At 37.1% G+C, this 20,415-nt stretch overlaps 1 protein-coding gene across 2 annotated transcripts in view; it reads left to right on the top strand.

The window, feature by feature from the left end:
- The first annotated feature begins 3,385 nt into the window (after positions 1-3,385).
- Positions 3,386-20,415, top strand: part of mrc2 (mannose receptor, C-type 2) — a 33,833-nt gene continuing 16,803 nt past the window's right edge. Inside the window, exons 1-9 of one of the 2 annotated variants that reach the window (XM_087808778.1) lie at positions 3,386-3,583; positions 12,977-13,366; positions 15,627-15,800; positions 15,878-16,042; positions 16,921-17,034; positions 18,491-18,634; positions 18,698-18,889; positions 19,016-19,170; positions 19,245-19,349. In XM_087808778.1, coding sequence (XP_087664904.1) covers positions 3,448-3,583; positions 12,977-13,366; positions 15,627-15,800; positions 15,878-16,042; positions 16,921-17,034; positions 18,491-18,634; positions 18,698-18,889; positions 19,016-19,170; positions 19,245-19,349 — 1,575 coding nt within the window. In that variant the 5' untranslated portion in view covers positions 3,386-3,447. Of the gene's footprint in view, positions 3,584-12,976; positions 13,367-15,626; positions 15,801-15,877; positions 16,043-16,920; positions 17,035-18,490; positions 18,890-19,015; positions 19,171-19,244; positions 19,350-20,415 lie in introns of both variants that reach the window. The other variant, XM_087808777.1, reaches the window with a different exon arrangement.

Here is a 20,415-nt window from a genome sequence, read left to right as displayed (position 1 = left end):
AAGTCGTTTATTCAAAGCTTAGCAACAACATTAAGTCCACATGAGATGTCAAATTGGAGATCAAACTGAATTTGTACTTTGCGTTTCATGGTTCAACAAGTATACAATTGTTTTCCTGAAGCGACCATTTTTACCAAGTCAGGGTTTAATTTTTGTGGTTATGCAACCTTTTTTACTTGTTGCATCAAACTACACAGATAGCTGGTACAACACACAAATCAATGTTGTCAAACATGTCTTAATATAGCATAGCTCAACAGAGTACGGTAATGCAACACACAATTGACCATTGGCAGATATTACATTAAATCACCCATGTCAAATTATTTGTATAGAAATGCACTAAAAATTTACAGTAAACTTCATTTTAATGCTTGTTATTAAATAAGATATTGGGTTTGTCTGCTTTGAGTTTAAACCAGGAACACAAACGTGAACCCATCTGATAACATGACGGCTCTTCTCATAGTTTCAAGCTAGATGATGATGATGATTGATTGCATCACCAGACTGTGTCTTGCAGAACTTCCAACAGACACGACGACTCATTTGTTTAGGTCACCGAAAAGAAATATCCGACTTGTTAACATGTGATTAGAAATCATTTGGTCTAAAGAACAATTCTGACTTGATTAGATAATATTCAGTCAATATCAGGAGCTGATAGTAAAACGCTGGTTTTAAAAGTAAAATAAGCCGATCTGGACTCCATATGTTGTACATCTTGCATTTTAATTTGATTAAAGTTTACTATTTAAATGTTAATAGGTTATACGTATTTGTATGAAAACTATTGTTGCTATGATAACACACACACTCTGCACCTACTGTGTGTGTGTTCTTCTTTTAATTAAAAATGATCTGAAGTATCTCTCTTTAATTTGTTAAATAAAAGTATTTAGAAGTGTCTTAAGGGCCATTGAAATCTGTATTGGGGACTTTTAGAAACAGACTTGACGAGAGAAGAATTCAAAGGTTTGGACACTTGAAGAGGAGAAACGGAGAACCTTGAGAATAAAAGAAAAATGATAATTGTCGTACATGAATTTGGTAGATGAGTATCTGGAAAGTGTTGAATTTTGGAAATTTTTCAGAAAGGGGTTAGAACTGAGCTTTTGGTGTTGCTGTGAAGTTATATTTGAATTGACAAATATTTTTGAAGGTTGCATCATTCACTTATGTGGCTTCTATTTCTAGAACGTGTAGCTGCTGCTCATATGGCAACATCTGGCAGGAACTATACAAAACCAGAAAAAACATCCTTTAAATTTCACTTTTCGTTCATTGTTTTGAGATCAACTAAGTGTATCTTTGTGTTATGGTTAACAGATTGCTTGTGAAACCTCTAACCATCAGCCAACACAAATAACCAATAAGGACCAGAAAATAGGACTTATGGTTACCCCTATATACCGAAAAAAAGTGAATGGACAAAATAATGAAAAAAGAAATGCAAAACAGAAGAAAGAAAAAAGGATATAAATTAATACTTTATTATTATTTGAATATATTTGACCATAAATAAACAAGCAATATATTCACTACCACCAAATTCCTGTTGTACTAATATGACACTTGTTTTCGATAATGGGTTCTATACTCATGAAATCTTTTTTGAATAGGTAAGTGAATATCTATTTATATATTTTTAATCTATATTCAATTATATGCTTAAGATGTTTTTATTTGTTCAGGCTTTTCCATGATTTTCTGGAACTCCTGTTGTGTTCTTAGTTTTGTCTTGATCTTTAAAGTATATACTTTATTGAATATTGTTCTGATTGTTTAAGCGATTTGTGACCCTGGTCTGGAAAAGCACTATATAAATAAAAATGACTTACTTACTTACACGCTTTCTGCACCTACTGTGTGTGTGTTCTTCTTTTAATTAAAAATGATCTGAAGTATCTCTCTTTAATTTGTAAAACAAAAAATATTTATTTATAAGAGAATCTAAGGAGGGAAGAATTTAGACACTCGAAGAGGAGAAACGGAGGACATTTTGGATCCTTGAGAACAAAAGAAAAATGATAATTGTCGTACATAAATTTGGTAGATGAGTATCTGGAAAATGTTGAATTTTTTCAGAAAAGGGTTAGCTTAGAACTGAGCTTTTGGTGTTGCTGTGAAGTTATATTTGAATTGACAAATGTTTTTTGAAGGTTGCATCATTCACTTATGTGGCTTCTATTTCTAGAACGTGTGCTGCTGCTCATATGGCAACATCTGGCAGGAACTATACAAAACCAGAAAAACATCCTTTAAATTTCACTTTTTTGTCATTGTTTTGAAATCAACTAAATGTATCTTTGTGTTATGGTTAACAGATTGCTTGTGAAACCTCTAACCATCAGCCAACACAAATAACTAATAAGGACCAGAATGAAGAGTCACTTCTGACACTTTTAAACAGACTTGGTAAGATTTTTGGTAAGAGCCACAAATGTGTGTGCCATATAAGTGGATGGAATAACCAAATATACTCATATAAAATCAGTTATTGCTTCAATACAGATAATATTCTTGTTCATTTTTTGAGGCATAATGGGAACATAAACAACACTAGAAAAATGCATTTCCAGAAGAAAATGCAGTGTGAATGCTGAACCTCCTGTGCTGTGGAAGTAGTAGTGGAATTACTATTAAAAATAGAAGTAGTAGAAAAGTAAAAGTTGTAGTGGAAGTAGTATTAAAAGCAATATAAGTGGAATTAGTAGTTAAAGTAGAAGTGAAATTAGTAGTAATAACAGAAGTAGTAGAAAAATAAAAGTAGTAGAAGAATTAGAAGTAAAAGTAGAAGAAGTAGTAGTATTAGTAGTTGAAGTAGTTGTGTTAGTATTAGTGGAATTATTAGTTAAAGTAGAAGATGTGGAATTAGTAGTAAAAGTAAAAGTAGTAGAAAAGTAAAAGTATTAGTAGAATTAGTAGTAAAAGTAGAAGTAGTATTAGTAGTAGACGTAGTAGTAAAAGTAGAAGTATTAGGTCAAAGTGGAAGGAGTTGAAACATGAGTTGAACATTTTCGCCATTTAAATAAATGGGGTAGAAAAAGAGGAATAAAAGAAAGGATGGAATAGATAAAAGAAAGCTAGAACATAGCCCACATTTCGTACACAAGCTGAATTAATAAAAGTTTGAACGAATGCTTTCCCAGCATTCACACAAATATAAAACTTAAAAGATAATATAAGTTTATAGTAGATCTTCCTTGAATATAATGCATTTGAAGATGAGCTAAAGTAATATTAAGAGATGGATAGAAAGTAGGATTTCTGAAGTGGAAACGATGACCCCTGAGCTCGCTCCTGGTGTGGCCCACCTTCAGAACACTGTTGACGCTCCATTCATTCCACAGTGACCGAGGCAGACGCAGCAGCAGCAGCAGCAGCGGCAGCAGCGTCAGTCTCTCCAGCGGCTCCTCTCTCCGCTTCCCCCGCTCGACGCGAAGAATGGAGGACACGCCACGGGAGAAGAAGAAGAAGAAGCCCACCACGGGAATACGGAGCAGGCGACGACCTTTCGGGCTCTACCATTGCACTTTATATTTATGCATCTTTAGTCTGGAACTGAAGCGCGGCGCGGCTGGTGAGTGTTCACTTCTGTTGGAGTTTAGCTAGCGTGGAAACTAAACTAGCTTCATGACATAAAATTAAAAAGTAAAAAACGTTTGCGTGGCTTCGGTAAAATGCCACGAACCAAAAAAAAAAAGTCCGAGCAGTGAGTGGAACCAGATGTGCAAAAGAGTGTTCGTGGGAGGAGAAAAACTGCTGAGTCGCCTCAAAAAAAAAAAAAAAAAGTTTAGATCCGAACTTCTTAGTTTAGACTCGGTTCTGGTCAGCTGGTGTTATTTCTGTCCCTTTATTTTTTTTTTTTCTGAATCCATTTGGCCCCCCTGCGGGCAAGATGTTGACCTTTACATCCTGTTGCTGTTACTTACGGTCCACCCGTGGACGAACATCATGTGGACTTTTTTTTAGTGTTTGTGGGTCCAGATGTTGATGCATCGAAGTGAACCAGGTCAGAGCTATACTACAGTGCGTCAACAACTACTGCCAACACTCATGACAGTAAAACTCCCAGAGGAAAAGTTGCATCCTACTGTGAAAGTAATAGTCAACAACTGCTGCTTTTACTGCTGGTTTGAGCTGTAACATTGTACACTACATTTATACTAGAAGAAGGTCTACGGGAAGTTACTTAAAATTAACGCTACTTCAGGACAAAAACCTTTATTACAGCTGCTTTTATCCATACGGATAATCCTACACATTCTACAGCTGTAATAGTGTAGTTACTGCTTTACTGGTTCAGTGGTTATAACCACAAATACTTCATCAACATCTACTTTGACCTAACTCGGACTCAAAATAGTTTCGCCCGACTATACTGTCGGATTCTCTATATTCTCGGATCACTGCACATGTTTTGCAACTGCTTGGATGTGGCTCCGCTGCCGTCTTTTCAATATTGTTACAGTGTTGCATTACAAATACAACAAGACGGGGTCCATTATGGCGATATAATACCGGGAAGTACTTTTGGGAAAAAATAAAATAGTTGCCTTGGTGTGCTTGGTTCTGTTGGTTATCTTATTTCTACTATCTAAACTTCTATGCTGTACTGTCACCACAACAAAAAGCATATGTTGTCTTTACAACATAACCATTTAAAGGTTCTGATTTTAATAAAGCGTTTTCTGAATTCAAGCATTTTTTTTCCCAGTGTTAAGGTAGAGAAATAGCAAGTATGTTGGACAGTACATTCTCAAATGATCCTATGAAAACCATAACATTGTGGTATACGTGATATACAGTATATATATTTTATATCGCCCACCCACCAATTGTTGCTACTTTGTCACTACCATTACTTACAACTATAGCCAACGCAATACAACCGGGCTTTCTTTCTTTTTTATATTATTATATATTTACTAAAACAAATGCACTATAACTATAATGACAAAATAATGCAACAAATATCTCTCAAAGCGACTTAACTAAAAATGGACTAAAACATATTTATTTTGTGTTGCAATGTCTGTGCAGTCAACAAGGAGTATAACGTGAAGAGACACTCTTGCGCTGTTGCTATTTCAATACATACAGTAAGTGCTGAATTATTTACAGCATTGTGTTTCTATTTTGTATCAGTAGTAGTAGATGGGTTTAACACAGGCTGGACGTCCTCTTGTGTAACCCTTGAAACAAATGTGTTTGTAGTATCCCTTTGTTGTTTTGGGGTCAAGGTGAACAAACTAGATGAGTTCCAGAAATACATATGCAGTGGTGGAGGTGGTTCACCATCTTGACCCAGAGACAACACAAGGGATACCTTAAACACGTTTGTTTTCGACCACTGGGTCACCTTGACCCTGAGATAACACAAGAGTTAAACAGCATCACTAGTACTTTAGAAGCTGTAAATATGTCAAATTAATTACATGTTTTACTAAAATGATTCTTAGGTAACAATGCCAAAAATGCATCAGCTCCATGCATTTTTTATATAAGAAACCTTGTGTTGTTTTTTCACCACTCACTATGAGGGGGGTCTGATGTTGAAAGAACCGAAAACCCTGTGACCCTATCAAAGTTGATGTGTCCAAGAAAGTTGCATCTTGAGATGTTTGTCAAAAACATTATCTCAATAACAGTCATCCACTCCATGGAGACCAGATCTGTGTCTGTTATTAGAGGATTTAATGACATTTTTTCTGGTAAGGCTGATATTGGGAAAAGGACTGTTAAAGGGATATTTCACCCAAAATTCAAGGTTGACTTATTTTCTGTCAAAACAATTTCTCACGTCTGGGCTTCAGTACAAGAAGGACATTACAGTATGGAAGTATTTTTATGTTTTAAGTGTGTCTAATTTGGAGGAGGACATAGAAAAGGGAGGACTATTGGTGACCGTCATATGGACATACATTTCTGCCTTTAACTCCAAAAAGATACAGATATATCTGGAACTACTCCCAACCCTCAGGCGACATGAGGGTGAGTAGAAAATTAGTTAATTTAAATTTTGGTTCAACTTTCACTTCAAATTGAGTTGATGTTCCAGATAATTTGGAAAGAAAATAGTTTATGAAGCACAACATTATATTAACAATGCACAGTGACGTGCATTAACAGTCTCAAACAACCTGGAGCAACAGTCAATATCCAGTATCTATCAGTGTTTAGTTGTTTTTTTTACTTTAAACTTTGAGTCCAAACATCAGCTTTAAAAGCTGCTGGACTCTGGTGTATCATTTTTTTTGTCATTGCTGCCATTTCACTGGTTATGTTGCTACTTTGGCACAGAGAAATTGATGAATGTTGCCAACTAATGGCCAGAGGTTTAATTGCACCACACAAATGAATAAACAGCATGAATATTTGAGTTATTTTGTTAAAAATATATATATTTTTTAATTGATACAGTTGTTACGCATTTAGTATATTTTCGTATTGTTAAAAATTACATTTTAAGAAAAAATGACCTTGGCTGAGGTCTACACTGACACTGATTACTTTTTGCATTAAAAACCTTAATTTAAAGTCAATGTGATTCAGAGTACGACCTCAAAAGACAAAGGTCAATCAAGGAGCGATGAGATTGCGGAGAAAGATTGCGATCCACTCGATATGTGAAGGAGGAAATGTCATTCTGTGATTGATGGTCAGTAACAAGTCGACAGGCTGAGAAGAAGACCAAAGGCACCCTATGTGGTTTGCCCTTCTACTGCATTCTCATCTTATGTTCCATTGATGTGGAAACATAAGTCAGGTATGAAGCACAACTGCTCATCCATGCTGCTGAAGATAAGAAGTCTAGTCCAGGGACCCTCACACTACACAAGCTATTTTGAAATTTCAAATCGATCCACGGACTACAAAAATGTAAAACGTGTCTTTATTTATAAATGTATTGAAAACTCTTTATATCTACATGTCTGTTGATGCTCGTTTTTATAACCGCGTGAACCAATATTGCACAACACGACTAAGTATGTACATTTTGGTAATTTCCTGAAAGTTCTCTAATGCACTGAATAGATAATTTGTGTCCATCAGAACATTTCATTAGTTTAATCCAGCATCTTCGAAACGACAAATTGGCTCTTTTAATTGACAGCAAATGAGGTCTTTTATTAGGCCCGGACTCAATGGGCAGAACATGTGACAATGAAAGCCATTGGCTTATTTTCTATTTTGGGAGGGGCTGGTCCAATCAGCCGGACCTTCACAAACATAGTTTCTTGGACGCCACAGTGTCAATAAGGTCGTAGACGTAATTTTATTAATCAATTGTAGACTCATCTTTGTCTGGACAGTAAACAGGTTTTGGTGTGTAATGCTAAAATTTGGACCACTTTCTGAGTTTGGAAAAAAATCATGGTTACCTTCTCATCAATCCAGTGATGTAGTGAATGAATGAGAATGGATGATCGAACCAATTATAGGCTGATGTCTGTTTTATTCATTGTCATACAAACTTCCAACAATACCTAGAAATGCAACAGGGGTGACAATAAGCAAGTTTAAAACATGATAACAGAATTTACCTGTTGTGGTTTCAATACGATAGAGGAAAATTATTCAAAAGTTTTCACATTTAAACACCTATTTGTTTGTCTACCATAATAAACGTGAGACGGCTGCATTATTTAGGAATATAAAAAATGAATTCCAACAACTTCAAACAGTTCCAAACCTGGAAAATTCATTAATTTATTTAATTCTGCTTCCCTCCCTATGGAAATTAAATGTGTTCCTAACTGACTGTTAAATTCATTAACCTTTTTAACAGAAGTCAGGCCAACGTCTTCTCAAAAAAGATGGATATGAGTGTGATTTCTCCAACAAAAGAAAAAATCTTTTCTCTTATCTCAAATGAGTCGATGTACAAATCTCTGCTGTGATAAAAAAAAATGAATCCATTCGACTGTGACAAGTGTGCGTGGGAGGTTTGGAAAGTTTGGACACTTTCTGCTTTCTAAATGTGATATTCGCCCTCACACTGACTGTGGCTGCAAAATGCAAATAGAAGCTCTTCTCTGGAAGTCCCTCCTGCTCCTTCCTTCTGCCTGTTCCACTCTGTGCCTCTTGTATGAGGTCAAGTCTCTCCACAGTTTGGGTTGACTTTGAGTTCAGAAACGCCGCAGAAACAAACAAGGCAGGCATGAGTTTCACGTCTTTATGCCTTTTTGTCACACTTACCTGCGACTGTGACATGAATGCCGGGAATACGTAAACACACATGGAACCTAAAATAAATATATACGCCTGCTGATTTATTATATCGTAAGTTAAGATAAAATGTGTCTCTATAGGTACAAGGCCCACTTATGTATCTTGACAAACCGGGAATAACTAGAAAATCACCCCAGAGATGTTAGACCTTCACCGAGCTGCTGAATATTATGTTTTTGGTCAAATTGTATTTTCCTACAGTCATAGTTTTGTATATATACATGTAAGTATACATTCAAACAAACACACCTTTGATTGATATCAAGCTCACAGTGTGAACAAGAATGCAGTGAGGTCCACGATCTATTTTGCACCATTAAATGTTGGAATTGTATTAATGGATGACCTTCAGAAACGGTAAATAAAAAAAAAAAGTGCGTGAAAAATACATCTCACCATAAGAAACTTAGAAAAACATAGATATTCTTTGTTTTAAAACAAAACATCTTTCAGACAATAATAATGTCCTGTAACAAGCCCCAAGACCTGGGGTTGGGGACCTGGATGGACGTCTAAAATATATTCTATATATATACTGTTTATATCTGTTTTCTGACCCATTGTGTAAAATGTCTTAAAAATCTCCTTTTAGAAGCTTAGAACTCTCCAAATTTCTTAAAACAGAAATGTTTTCCTTTGTAGTCAACAAAGTATTTGTCCTGGACCTCCTTAGTCTTAAACCATTGAATTAAAAAAAAAGGTTCTCAGGAAGATATTATCGTCTGAATTTTTTTTTTTCATTTTTGCATCTTAATTTGACCACCGCCTCATAGTCTGGAGAAGAACCAAAGTAGCCTTCTTTTTGTCTTAAGCAGATAAATTAAGGCAAAATGTCAATATCTTGCGATTGTAATGTATCTAGTACAGCATCAGTGGTAACTCTCAAGTGGCTGCTATGAATTCTTTCAGACTTCCACTGAATCCAAAGCAGCTTCTGCCAGCTCTAGCTCTGGCTGAAGGCATGAAACATCCATAAGTCAGAGTGAGTCAATGAATAATATCATTTCTCAGTCTGGTTCTCCCTGCAGTCTACTGAGGTATCTGGAATATCAGAAATGATCTCAGTTATATAACATTTGTGTGCCTCCCACCACTTATTGTTAGTGAAGTATTTTTTTTTCTTCATGGTAGGATGGAGATGGAAAACAAAAGTCAAGTTTAATTTGAATCAATCCGTCTAACATTGCTCAATAATGAAGTCCCAGGTACTTGAAAGACATTTCCAACCAGTGTTTCCGCACTTTAATACTGGCAACAATGAACATGCCCGTTCTGGCCAGTTTATCCTCCGCAACAAAGAGCTCCAGTGACAAGTTTTTAAACCCTGATCCAACTTTTCTATCCATTAAAATACAAATATTTTCAACATTTGTCATATTGGGAACCATGCTATTGGATTCAATACCCTGAATTCCCAGAGCGCCTTTAACATGGGATCTAAGAAACATGATCAAATGTCTCTTGACTCTAGAACTTGAAAAGGCTTCTGTCACTGAAGATGAAACCCAGTGGTTGTAAATTCTCATTTAGGGCCCAAGATTGCCACTTCCTCTGCAAACAACAAAGACCAAATTGCTTTGTTTATCTCTTCCTATCAGCTTAAATGATGCTGCTCTAACAGACAACCCGGAGTAAAATGTTGCTCACAAAAGCCTTTGAACATTCAAGTTTGTTCACCTAATTCTTTAAATAAAATGACATGTTCCTCCTTTTTAAACGTATAATGGAATCTTGTTTCTTAACATTCTAACTGCAGCAATTCCTGACCGAACCGAGACTTACGAAAAGCCTTGTTTTGACCGAAAATCATGCGCATTATCATCCGACCGGTTCCTCAAATCCACATGACCGTGATGAGGAGGTGGATGTTTTGGGAATATCAGTCTTTGCCAGCCAATTTCAGAGTTCCTGGTTGTTCTTGGCTTCTCTCCCCCCTTCTCTCTCTCTGCCTCTGTCTCCTACCCTCTCTACTACTCCAACAAGCATTCAGTGTTTGGAGAGAAGAAAAAAAAAAGTTGAGGGAAAGTGAGATCACAGCTGGAGAGCTGTTGTGGCTTAGTTTTCACACAGCTCAATGGCTTTACGTTAATCTGGAATTCAGCCCTCTCCCTCTCTCTCTCTCTCTTTCTCTCTCGCCGTTTCTCTCCCAGATTATCCTGAGTTTTTCCCCTTCTTTTTTCTTTGACATCAAACATCCCAGATGAGCCTCCAGAGAGGAATTAAAAGACACTTCTAAATGTGCTCCTTACTGTCTTGAATGCTCAAGTTATGTAACCCTGCTTCACATTTCTATGGAAAGCCTCATATGGAAGCAAATGTAACTTGTATTACCACTATATGGACATTTTGACAACAATTATTTAATGATATAACTTAACTACATAATACATTATATTTTTTTACCCTCAGACTGTTAACCATTGTGTCACTTATCCAAATGTTTTTGCAGCTTGTAATTTATAAACTAAAATTCTTTGAGGTTTTGTCGCATCATAAGGATTGACCAGGCTTTCCCACCAGACAACATCATAGCAGCAGGAAGCGGCGGGATTGTCTTCAAAGATGAGTGAAACTTAATTGCAGTTAATAATTTTAATCTATGACATCTTATTTTATGACATTGACACACACATCTGTTAAGAAAATCTATGACCAATTTCGCAGGCAGCAGGCAAGAGTGCAGTTAGCAGCACTTTGAGATAAAATAACTTTTTCAAACATATCACTTAAATAAACACAACAATTATTTACAGTATTAAACTTAAACAACTCAATTGAACCAACATTTTAAGAGGGAGCATTACATTTCCCTCATTATTTTGCGGTTTAATGTTCTGTAAAGTTTTGGGGTTCAACAAATGCATCAATAAATAAATACGATATACCAAGTACATATAAAGGCTGATCATGATTAATGATCAAAAGCAATCTCCTTTTCAGCAGACAGCCTCTTTCTCAGGAGTGATGTCTCTTGTCTGAAACCTGAATTCTGTTCATCATTTGAAGTAGTACCACCCAAGTGATCAGGCTAAAAGCAAAAGCAATATCTTCTCAGCCTGACACAAACTTCACATACCTTTATCCACTATACACTATATGCGTTTTTCTATTGTTGATATTTGTATATTGTGTTTTTTTATTATTATACGTTTTTTCCACTATTAAACTTTGTTATGTACAAGTTTGACCTTGTTGGTATTTGAAGAGAATATGGGTAATGGCCAGGCCGCACACTGTTTTTTTTGGGAACAAACTGCACCAGAATGATTGATTAAAATGGACACTAAAGTGATTTTCTGGAGAAGAAATGACTAGCATTGACTCAATTCTTCACATGAATTGTGACTACTCACTCCTACTTAAAGAATGCAGACAGTATTGCAGCATTTTGTATGTCCGGATTCATTGTATCAGTTTATTTAAATGGCTAATGTACGATTTGGCTTCGCAAATGTTATAATAATGATGGGCCTCACTAACAACTGTGCTGTAGGGACTATGCATATATGAGTGGGTTTGTTATTGATCTTGTATTGCTCTAAAAATAATATTGATATTTGCATAAGCTGTGCCACGATACCACAGAACTCGAACACGGCTGGTAATCCTTTGATTGTAAGACATGGAGCTGGTCCAGATAAAATGAAGGGGCAGATTTCCATCTGTTTTCATAGTAAACACGTTCCCGATGCATGCTGACCCACCAGTTCTGTTTCTGTGAACTGACCAAAAAAGCTGTCTGTGAGAAACTCGACCACAGTGTGTGAGACAATGCCTGCCCCCTAGATTACAGGGTTCTTGTGATCTCTGGACCGGCCTCTATTGTCTCCTTGTCTGTACAAGCCACAGAGTTGGAGATGGAAGACGGCAGCAGAAGCACTGACTGAAGCAACGCACTTTTCAAGTCGACATCCACTGATCTTTCCTTCCTTCCCCACTTACTGGCCTCTCACAGTAGCATGCTGAGCCAGAATGCTAAGGGTCTCACTTTCCCCTGAGTGTGTGTCAGATCTCTGGAAAGAAATACATCTGAAGAATACGGATTTTATCCTCTGTGAGCTTCTTTCTTCCACACAAACAATTTGTCTCTGCTTTTACATCTTAAATCCTAAGGGAAGGGAACAATGAGGGGAGGTTTTTTTTTTGTTGTAAGATATATTTGGGTCAAATATGTACTGCAATGTCCTTTTTATATCTGTGACCTTCTCTATATATTCTTATATACTCTATCTATTCCAAACGGACATATTTTCAGAAAGCTTTCACGCAGTTAGTTCCTTTATTTTTTATTCTATTATTTTACACAAGTTCATATGTATAATGTATAATGGTTCCTTACGTTGATCCAAATGTTCCTGGATGAGCGATTGTGAGGCTGAACTTTTGAGAGAGCTGTTGTACAATAAAATTTTTGTCAATATATTGTCAAACCTGTGGTTTACTCTTCCTCTTCATATTCTTCTGTAGCTTCCTGTGTGCTCCTTCAATTTTCCCTTATGTTTTGAGAGGGATAGTTGTTTTGTATATTTGGCACTAAAACTAACTAGGCAGTACATTGTTTTATTGTGTGATTGAAGGGAGCAGGAACTGTGATGCCTTGTTGTCTATTAATAGAGTATTGATTGAAAATGTGTTGACCTGGTGTGTTGGTTGTGTAGCTAACAGGCACATCTGTCTATTTTAATCAGTGTTATCGACCAACATCTGCTCTTTCCCCTTTTTTTTTTGTTTGACGCAGAACCCACAGACTCTGATGACTTTGCCTTCATCCAAGAGGGCATGCAGGGCTGCCTCGGGGTGTCGGGCAACTCTCTCGTCCTGTCCGCCAACTGTGTCGGCGACAATCAGCGATGGAAATGGGTGTCCCGGGGTCGCCTGTTCAACCTGGGCTCGTCCCTGTGCCTGGGGATGACCGTGGGAAACGTCACCAGCCGATATGAGAAAATGGGCGTGTACACCTGCGACCACGAGCCCCCCCGAGTGCGTTGGACATGGAACTGCGGTCAACTGCTGGAAACGTTCAATAACCATCTCCCCCCGGCGTTTTTCAACTCCTCGTCACCACCAGCGTCATCGAAGTGGAAAATGCACGGCGGAGTACAGGACCCTTGCACCAAAATATTCCAGCGTAAGACAAATGATATACAGACTTTATATACAGTATATAGACTTTATTGGGTTGTATAATTATGTCTATTCCTTTACTTTTACTTTACTTTGCACTCATTAGTAAAAAATGTATCCAAAACAAAAGTGCTGTCTCCAAAACGCGCTAAACAAAACTGATCTAATATTCAAAGGGATTGGCTGCTTTGAAATGTCAAATGCACATTTGTTAGAGATAAAAAATGCACTTTTAAATAACCTCAGATTTTTTCGATAACTGATCATTATTGTTCAATACACTGGATCATTTATTAAGTATCATTAATGTGTTAAAATAGAATTTTTCTGAGACAATACTAACAATTAAAAGATATATCTGGTAGAAAAGTGTAGTATTAACAATGGTTATTTAATGTATTGCTTATTTGGAAAACCAACTCCTCATATATACTGCCGTAGCCTTGGGGCATTGCAGTCGTGAATTTAGAGGCGAGCAAATACCACACAGACACCAAATAACATAAAAGCAGAAATAGCTTGAAAAGACTGTCTGCTTTCTTCTGCCCGTTTTATTGTCCAATACGAAGTCCAGTCACGGCTGGAAACAGATGCCTGTGACATTAGTCAGCAGAGGAATAGTTTCAGTCGTTGGTGGGGCTTCATGAAATCTTTTTTTCCTTCATATTTTAACATGTCTGTCCTACTTTCCATTTGATTGTTTTGAAATTATTTCATGCTGTCCTCACTAAGAAATATGTTGCTAGTACTGTCAAATTTGTGTCAAGCTTACTTTTAAGTAATGGTCCATTTAAATCATTTATACAACCAATGATGTAAAATGCTAAATGCATTCAGACGTCTGAAATTTTACTTTATTGTCTGAAAATAACAATCTGGTTGTTTCAGCTCCAGAACTATGATGAAAAGTTATTTATGTCAGTCAACAAATTAAATGTAGAGCCTACATTGGTTACTAATGATTAATACTATTGTCTACATTACAACATTTTTTTTTTTCTCAAGTGTTAATTTTGAAAACCTTTCACTCGCAAAGATATTTTATTATAAAACTCGCTGATCAATAATCACCCTAACCCATTTAACTAAAACTTTAAATGTGTCCACTGATGCAATTTGGCACGCGGTCCCTACACACTGGGATACTTATGTATCCTTGGTATTGTTTTTGGAGGGTAACAAGACCAAAGTGGAGTTGTAATCTGTCTACCTTGTCCAGTCCTGGAGATGGAAATCCATCCTTTTTCTCCTGAGTCACATACTGATAAGGTCAACAGCACCCCATCATCAGCCAGTTACCTTAGATACAGCTCCCCAATACTGAGATCCTGCCCATGTAAAGCACAAACAAGTTTGTCAATGTCAGACTTACACCTGACAACTTGGACAACTACTACTTTGGTCATACAGGGATTGGATAGCCATTTACAGACAGCGCCTCCCCCCCAAACTCCAGCAGCTTCCCACCGCAAATTTTCCCTCAGAACCTGCTTGTTAGCTCATCTCAAAATCAACAGAGCACATTGTTGATCTGAGGTTTGACGATCGTCCTCTCCAGCACCTTTTCCTGTGAAGCTAAGTAATGTGATCCCTGGATAAATCCACTCCCCAGGCACTTTACCTGACTTTACAAGGTCACAGGTGTGTCCACAAAAACAGTCCCTCAACATCAAGAGCCTTCAACAATTCTTGGTTCATCTCATCGGTTCCCAGAGCTCTCATAGTGCAAGCATTTTTGTCTACTTCAATGACTTCTCCTTCAGTTAACTCAGATCGCTCAGATCATCTTATAGTTCTGCATCTACGATAAAAGTTCCTATCAGGGTTACTGTTCAAAGGTTGGCTGTTACCCCATTGCCTCTTCTGGGGTGCTGTATGGTGCTCCTCAAGTCTGATTCCTTACTTACCTAACATTTTACTTTAGATTTACTTAAATACTTAAGGAAATACTTAAATGAAAAGGAAGAAATGGAGAAGTGCCCAATTCAAACAATTTAATGATTTATATTTAGACTTGAAGTTGTTATGAATAATACATACAAAATTAAAGTAGTTTTTAAGCTATCAGAATGTTAGATTTATTAACATTTATTATTTATTATTCTTCCTTAAAAAGGGCACATAATACAGTTATGAGTATTTTGTGGCCCAGAATCACTTTGCCCAGGTCAGGCACAAGAGCTGTTCCGTGTCAGCACTGGCCAAGATAAGTCGAGTTCATGTTGAGTTTGATAATATTATTCTATTGTATGTTTGATCTGCAGAGATCTTCACCATCCAGGGAAACTCTCAGGGTCGTCCCTGCTACTTTCCCTTCCTGTACGACGGCCAGTGGTTCCACAACTGCACCAGCTTTGGACGAGAGGATGGTCACATCTGGTGCGCCACAAGCTATGACTATGGCAAAGATGAGCGCTGGGGCTTCTGTCCGGTCAAGAGTAGGTCGATTTACGTTTTAGCCTTTGTTACCCACAAGCGGTCCTTTGATCCAGTAATCCCTTCTTTCTGTTGACAGCCCGTGGCTGCGAGACCTTTTGGGACAGTGACCCACTGACAGACAGCTGTTATCAGTTTAACTTCCAAGCAGTTCTGTCGTGGAGTGAAGCTTGGGTCAGCTGCCAGCAGCAGGGGGCGGACTTGCTTAGCATCACCAAATTGCACGAGCAGACCTACATCAATGGTTGGATGCTTTTAAGTTGAAATGTTTTTATCTGCCCTGAGATAGTATGTCAAATGTTCTTGCTAATTGTCACAGTTTGGAATTATTGAGTAGCAGACAAAAAACAATGGAATATCATATGCTTTAATATTATCAGGGTGAATAAGATAATGTATTATTTAGACAACATCATTTTTACTTTTTTTCTCATTTATGTGGGCAACAAATATTAAACAAACAGAAAACTTCATAGACGTGTTTTTTAATGTAACATAAACAACAATGATGCCAGGACTGACTCTTGTGGAACACCACACATTTTTTACACGCCCTCATTAGGTAGAGGTCACATTGTTTTTCTTTTGAATAGATTTTGAGTTTTTTTTAATTAATTAACGTAATTAAATGGCATGGTCAGGCATTTGTCAGATTAACCTAATCTTAAAAAAAATAAAAAGTTGTCATTTAATATTTATAGTTCTAGAATTTATATTACAGACTATCAAAAAAGGCAAAATGTACTCATAGATAACATTTATTCAACAACATACATGTATCTCCTCAATTGAATCATCTTTAAACATCAAACAATAATCTTGACCTAAGGGGTTTTACCCGGGGGAACCCTCAGGACCTTCTATGTCTTTATTAAAAGACCTACAGTTTTTAAATGGATGTTTCTCATATACATTCTCAAGTGAAGCTTACTGTCCTCATACATTTTTATGTTGATATTTCTATATGTAATGATTTATCATTGATAAATAATAATAATAGTAATAAAATGAAACCAAAATGATTTGAGCAGTGGGTAGTTTGTACACATATATTTTATACATCAATCAATATTTTGGCACTTCATATCTCACTCATGTTTTGTCGTTCTTCCCTTGTTTCAGGCTTACTGACAGGCTACAGTGCTTCTTTGTGGATTGGCCTCAATGACCTGGACGTCAATGGAGGCTGGCAGTGGGCTGACTCCTCACCACTCAAGTATCTCAACTGGGAGCCAGGTGTTCATTTTTTTAAATTTAGTTTTTACTAGTTATTCTAGAAGTCTTTTTTAATATACCCCTGTGATTGAACCATGGCCCCACCATTTGTTTTGAACCACCATTAGATTTTTTTATTCAAAATATATTCAAAGAATATTTTGCTTTATTCATTTTTAAATACAAAAACTATTGCATATCTGAACTTTTTGCATTTCTAAGGCTGTTTTCTCCCTCTGTGCTTAACCAGTAAAGAAGTTTATCTGAATGTAAAGGTACAATAACCAATTTAACATGATATCCCTTAGATTGTATTTCACTCCAGTATTTCAACGTCCAGTTTTCTGACACTGCAAACTTCCTAAAGTTTGGATATTAAAAAAGAAAGTTCTTCTTTCTAACCTTGGACTTAATTAACTTTTCATGAAGCGTTGAGGAGCTTAATTAACCTTTTAGCAAGCTTTATAGGTTCAAGACCAAATGTGCTGCCTTTGAAAATATTAATGAACCGTTCTGGCTAAGTAGGTTTTCGACCTTGAGTGACTCGGTGAACACATGGTGGGGTCAAGGTGTCGGTGTGTGTCAGAGGTACTAAAACATCTGCTGTAGTAATGTTGGATTTAATAAGGTTGTATGATCATGTTTGCGTTGCAAAAATAACACTATAGTAGAAACATAGTTAGTTATCATTTCAGTCAGTCAAATTATACCTGTCTTGTAAATACACAGCTCAGTTTAAGTCTTTCACTCACAGGCTTGGGCAAAATTCTCAATTCAATTTAAAATGCCCATTCATCAAATACCTTTTCAACTCTTAACTTAACTCAACCTGACATTCCATTGTTGTCGATTGTGTATTTGGTGCATTCACTAATCATGCTTAAAGTAAAATACAATTTACTTACAGGGAACGTTTTTAAAGATAATAAAAGCGTAGTATTCCAGAATTCAAGCAAAAACTCAGATGAAACAAAATCTTACTTTTATGCTGTTGAATGATGAATTATTATTAAAATACATTGAATTACTCTCCCTGTAATTCCAGACCAAGCTACTGATAAACACCCTGTTATGATTTAAATTCAATTTGTCATTAATCAAATTGATTGCTGATGTTATGTTGCGTCCTTTAATGATAGTTAATCATATATTGATCAGATTCACCATTTTTGTTTCACATAGATCATCATTAAACAGCTCATCCATCCGTCACTTACTGAAAGCAGGGTGGTATGAGCACAAACCATGATATTTATTTAAGACTTTCTACTTTTTTTTGAGTCATGCCTTTTGATTTCCCAGTTTTAATTATTTTAAATAGCTTTTGACACAGTTTAAGATTTAGCAACATCAGTAAAAGAAGCACAAAAAGGTTAATAGAATCTCGCTAAAGTGACCATGAAATATTGCTGAGAGGGAAAAGAGTATTTAAGAGGCTTTTATGAGCACGTTGATAACAAGTATTATTTTCCTTCAGACATGCCAAGCTTCTCAGATGAAGCAAACTGCGCTGTCATCAGAACAGACTCATCGGGCCGCTGGCAAAATCGCGATTGTTCTATGGCTCTCCCCTACGTCTGCAAGAAGAGACCCAACGCCACTATGGACCCTTTCACCACTGGTCAGTTACATTATTGTGAGCTTTGCAGGATCCTATTGTACTCTGTTTATCTCTGTCGCGCAGATTCATGGACAGACGACCAGAAATATGAGTGCAACGTGGGGTGGCAGGCCTTCCAAGCCGGCTGTTATAAGGTGACCTCCGAGAAGTCGGACTGGGACTCGGCCCAGAAGACCTGCCAGAAGATGGAGGCCAACCTGGCCAGCATCCATACGCTTCCAGAACTGGAGTTTATCCTGAATGAGTTGAAGAAAGGTAAATGTGTCTTAATAGCTGATACCAAAAGTTAAACAAATGAATAGATGTAAATGTATTTGATGACATTACTCTAATGTATATTTTAAGATTATAAAATGAAGAATATTCTTTTGTCTGGACCAGATTTTGAGCAGCTGTGGATCGGCCTCCATGACACCAATATGCAAATGGACTTCCAATGGTCGGACCACACGCCGGTCATCTTTACTTTCTGGCATCCATATGAGCCCAACAACTTCCGCAACACCCAAGAGGATTGTGTCTCCATGTGGGGGGCTGTAAGTGGAGCGATCACGAACTTGCTTGTCTCACTTTGGTTTTTTCAAACAGTAGTTGTGTTTGTGCTCTTCAGGAGGGACGCTGGGATGACAGCCCCTGTAACCTGACTCTGCCGTCCATCTGTAAGAAGCCAGGTACCAAGAGTGATGGAAAACCACAGCACCAAGATTGCAAAAAGGTAACTTTATTTTCTAATATTAAAGTTCAAAATACCTTTTTCTATTAGATTATTTATGCAACTGAAAAGTTTTATACAGTGCCAATGTGACCAAATATATACAGCATGGACCATAAAATACTTTAATATAATTTCATGGTTTCTTTTATTGAGAAAAAATGAGAAAGTGCAGAAATATTATCTCTAGTAACTCGATGAGAACAGGTGGCCACAAACTCCTACTCTTTCTTTCAAATTAGAAAAGAAAAGCAGACCAATAAACCCTTCTTTCTCCTGAAACATTAACTTAAGGATTGTTGTAAATAGTTTGAACCCGAACAAACGTCAAACAAAATGTTCTTATTCATGGTCAGTTGCAGGAGTAGAAGCCAAACCAAAGAGGCCCAGACTTTCTTTTGCTCAGGAAGATCTTCTGCGTGAACATCAATGCGTTCCCAGTCAAAGTGAAAGAGAAGTTAATTCCATGTCCTTGTGTGACGGGAGGTATCTTCACTGTTGGATATGCCTGGCACTCGCCTTAAAGATTCCAGAACTACCTAAATTTGCCTCTTTCCATGTGGAAGAGCAGTGGTTCTATTTTCCGTTTCTCCTAAATGACTAAGGAGTTCATACCATATGGAGAAAACTCCTTTTGGTCGCTTTTATCTAGTTCCGGAATCCATACTTGTAGGAAAAACGGTAGAATGTATCTGTAAAAGGGTTCAGAAAACCTCCATAAATATTCCAAAACCCAGCTGAGGGTTATATCAATCTAATTAGAACATACTTTCAGGCACACCATGCAATGTTGCACAAGTACATCAGCCGTGACTAACCAATAACATCCAGGGCCTAAAGAAAATAAGTTCATGACTGAACCTGCCTCAAATTCCTCCAACTCTGCCTCTTCAGTAGAAGACACTTCAGAAGGAGACCTAGGTAGTCCTTTTTCATAGTCTCAATAACCCTTGGGATGACCACAGAAGTCTATTAACAAACGCCTATACCAGTTGAGATTGAAGAGGATTTTCCTAGCAATCGCACCTTTCCAAGTCAATGTCTTGAGCAACATGAGTAGCAGCTACAC

This window comes from Callionymus lyra, chromosome 15 (genome assembly GCF_982586985.1).
Source record: "Callionymus lyra chromosome 15, fCalLyr1.hap1.1, whole genome shotgun sequence".
In the NCBI taxonomy this organism is placed as follows: domain Eukaryota; kingdom Metazoa; phylum Chordata; class Actinopteri; order Syngnathiformes; family Callionymidae; genus Callionymus; species Callionymus lyra.
The sequence above is the reverse complement of the archived record's forward strand: the minus strand, read 5'-3'. Positions and strand labels throughout refer to the sequence as shown.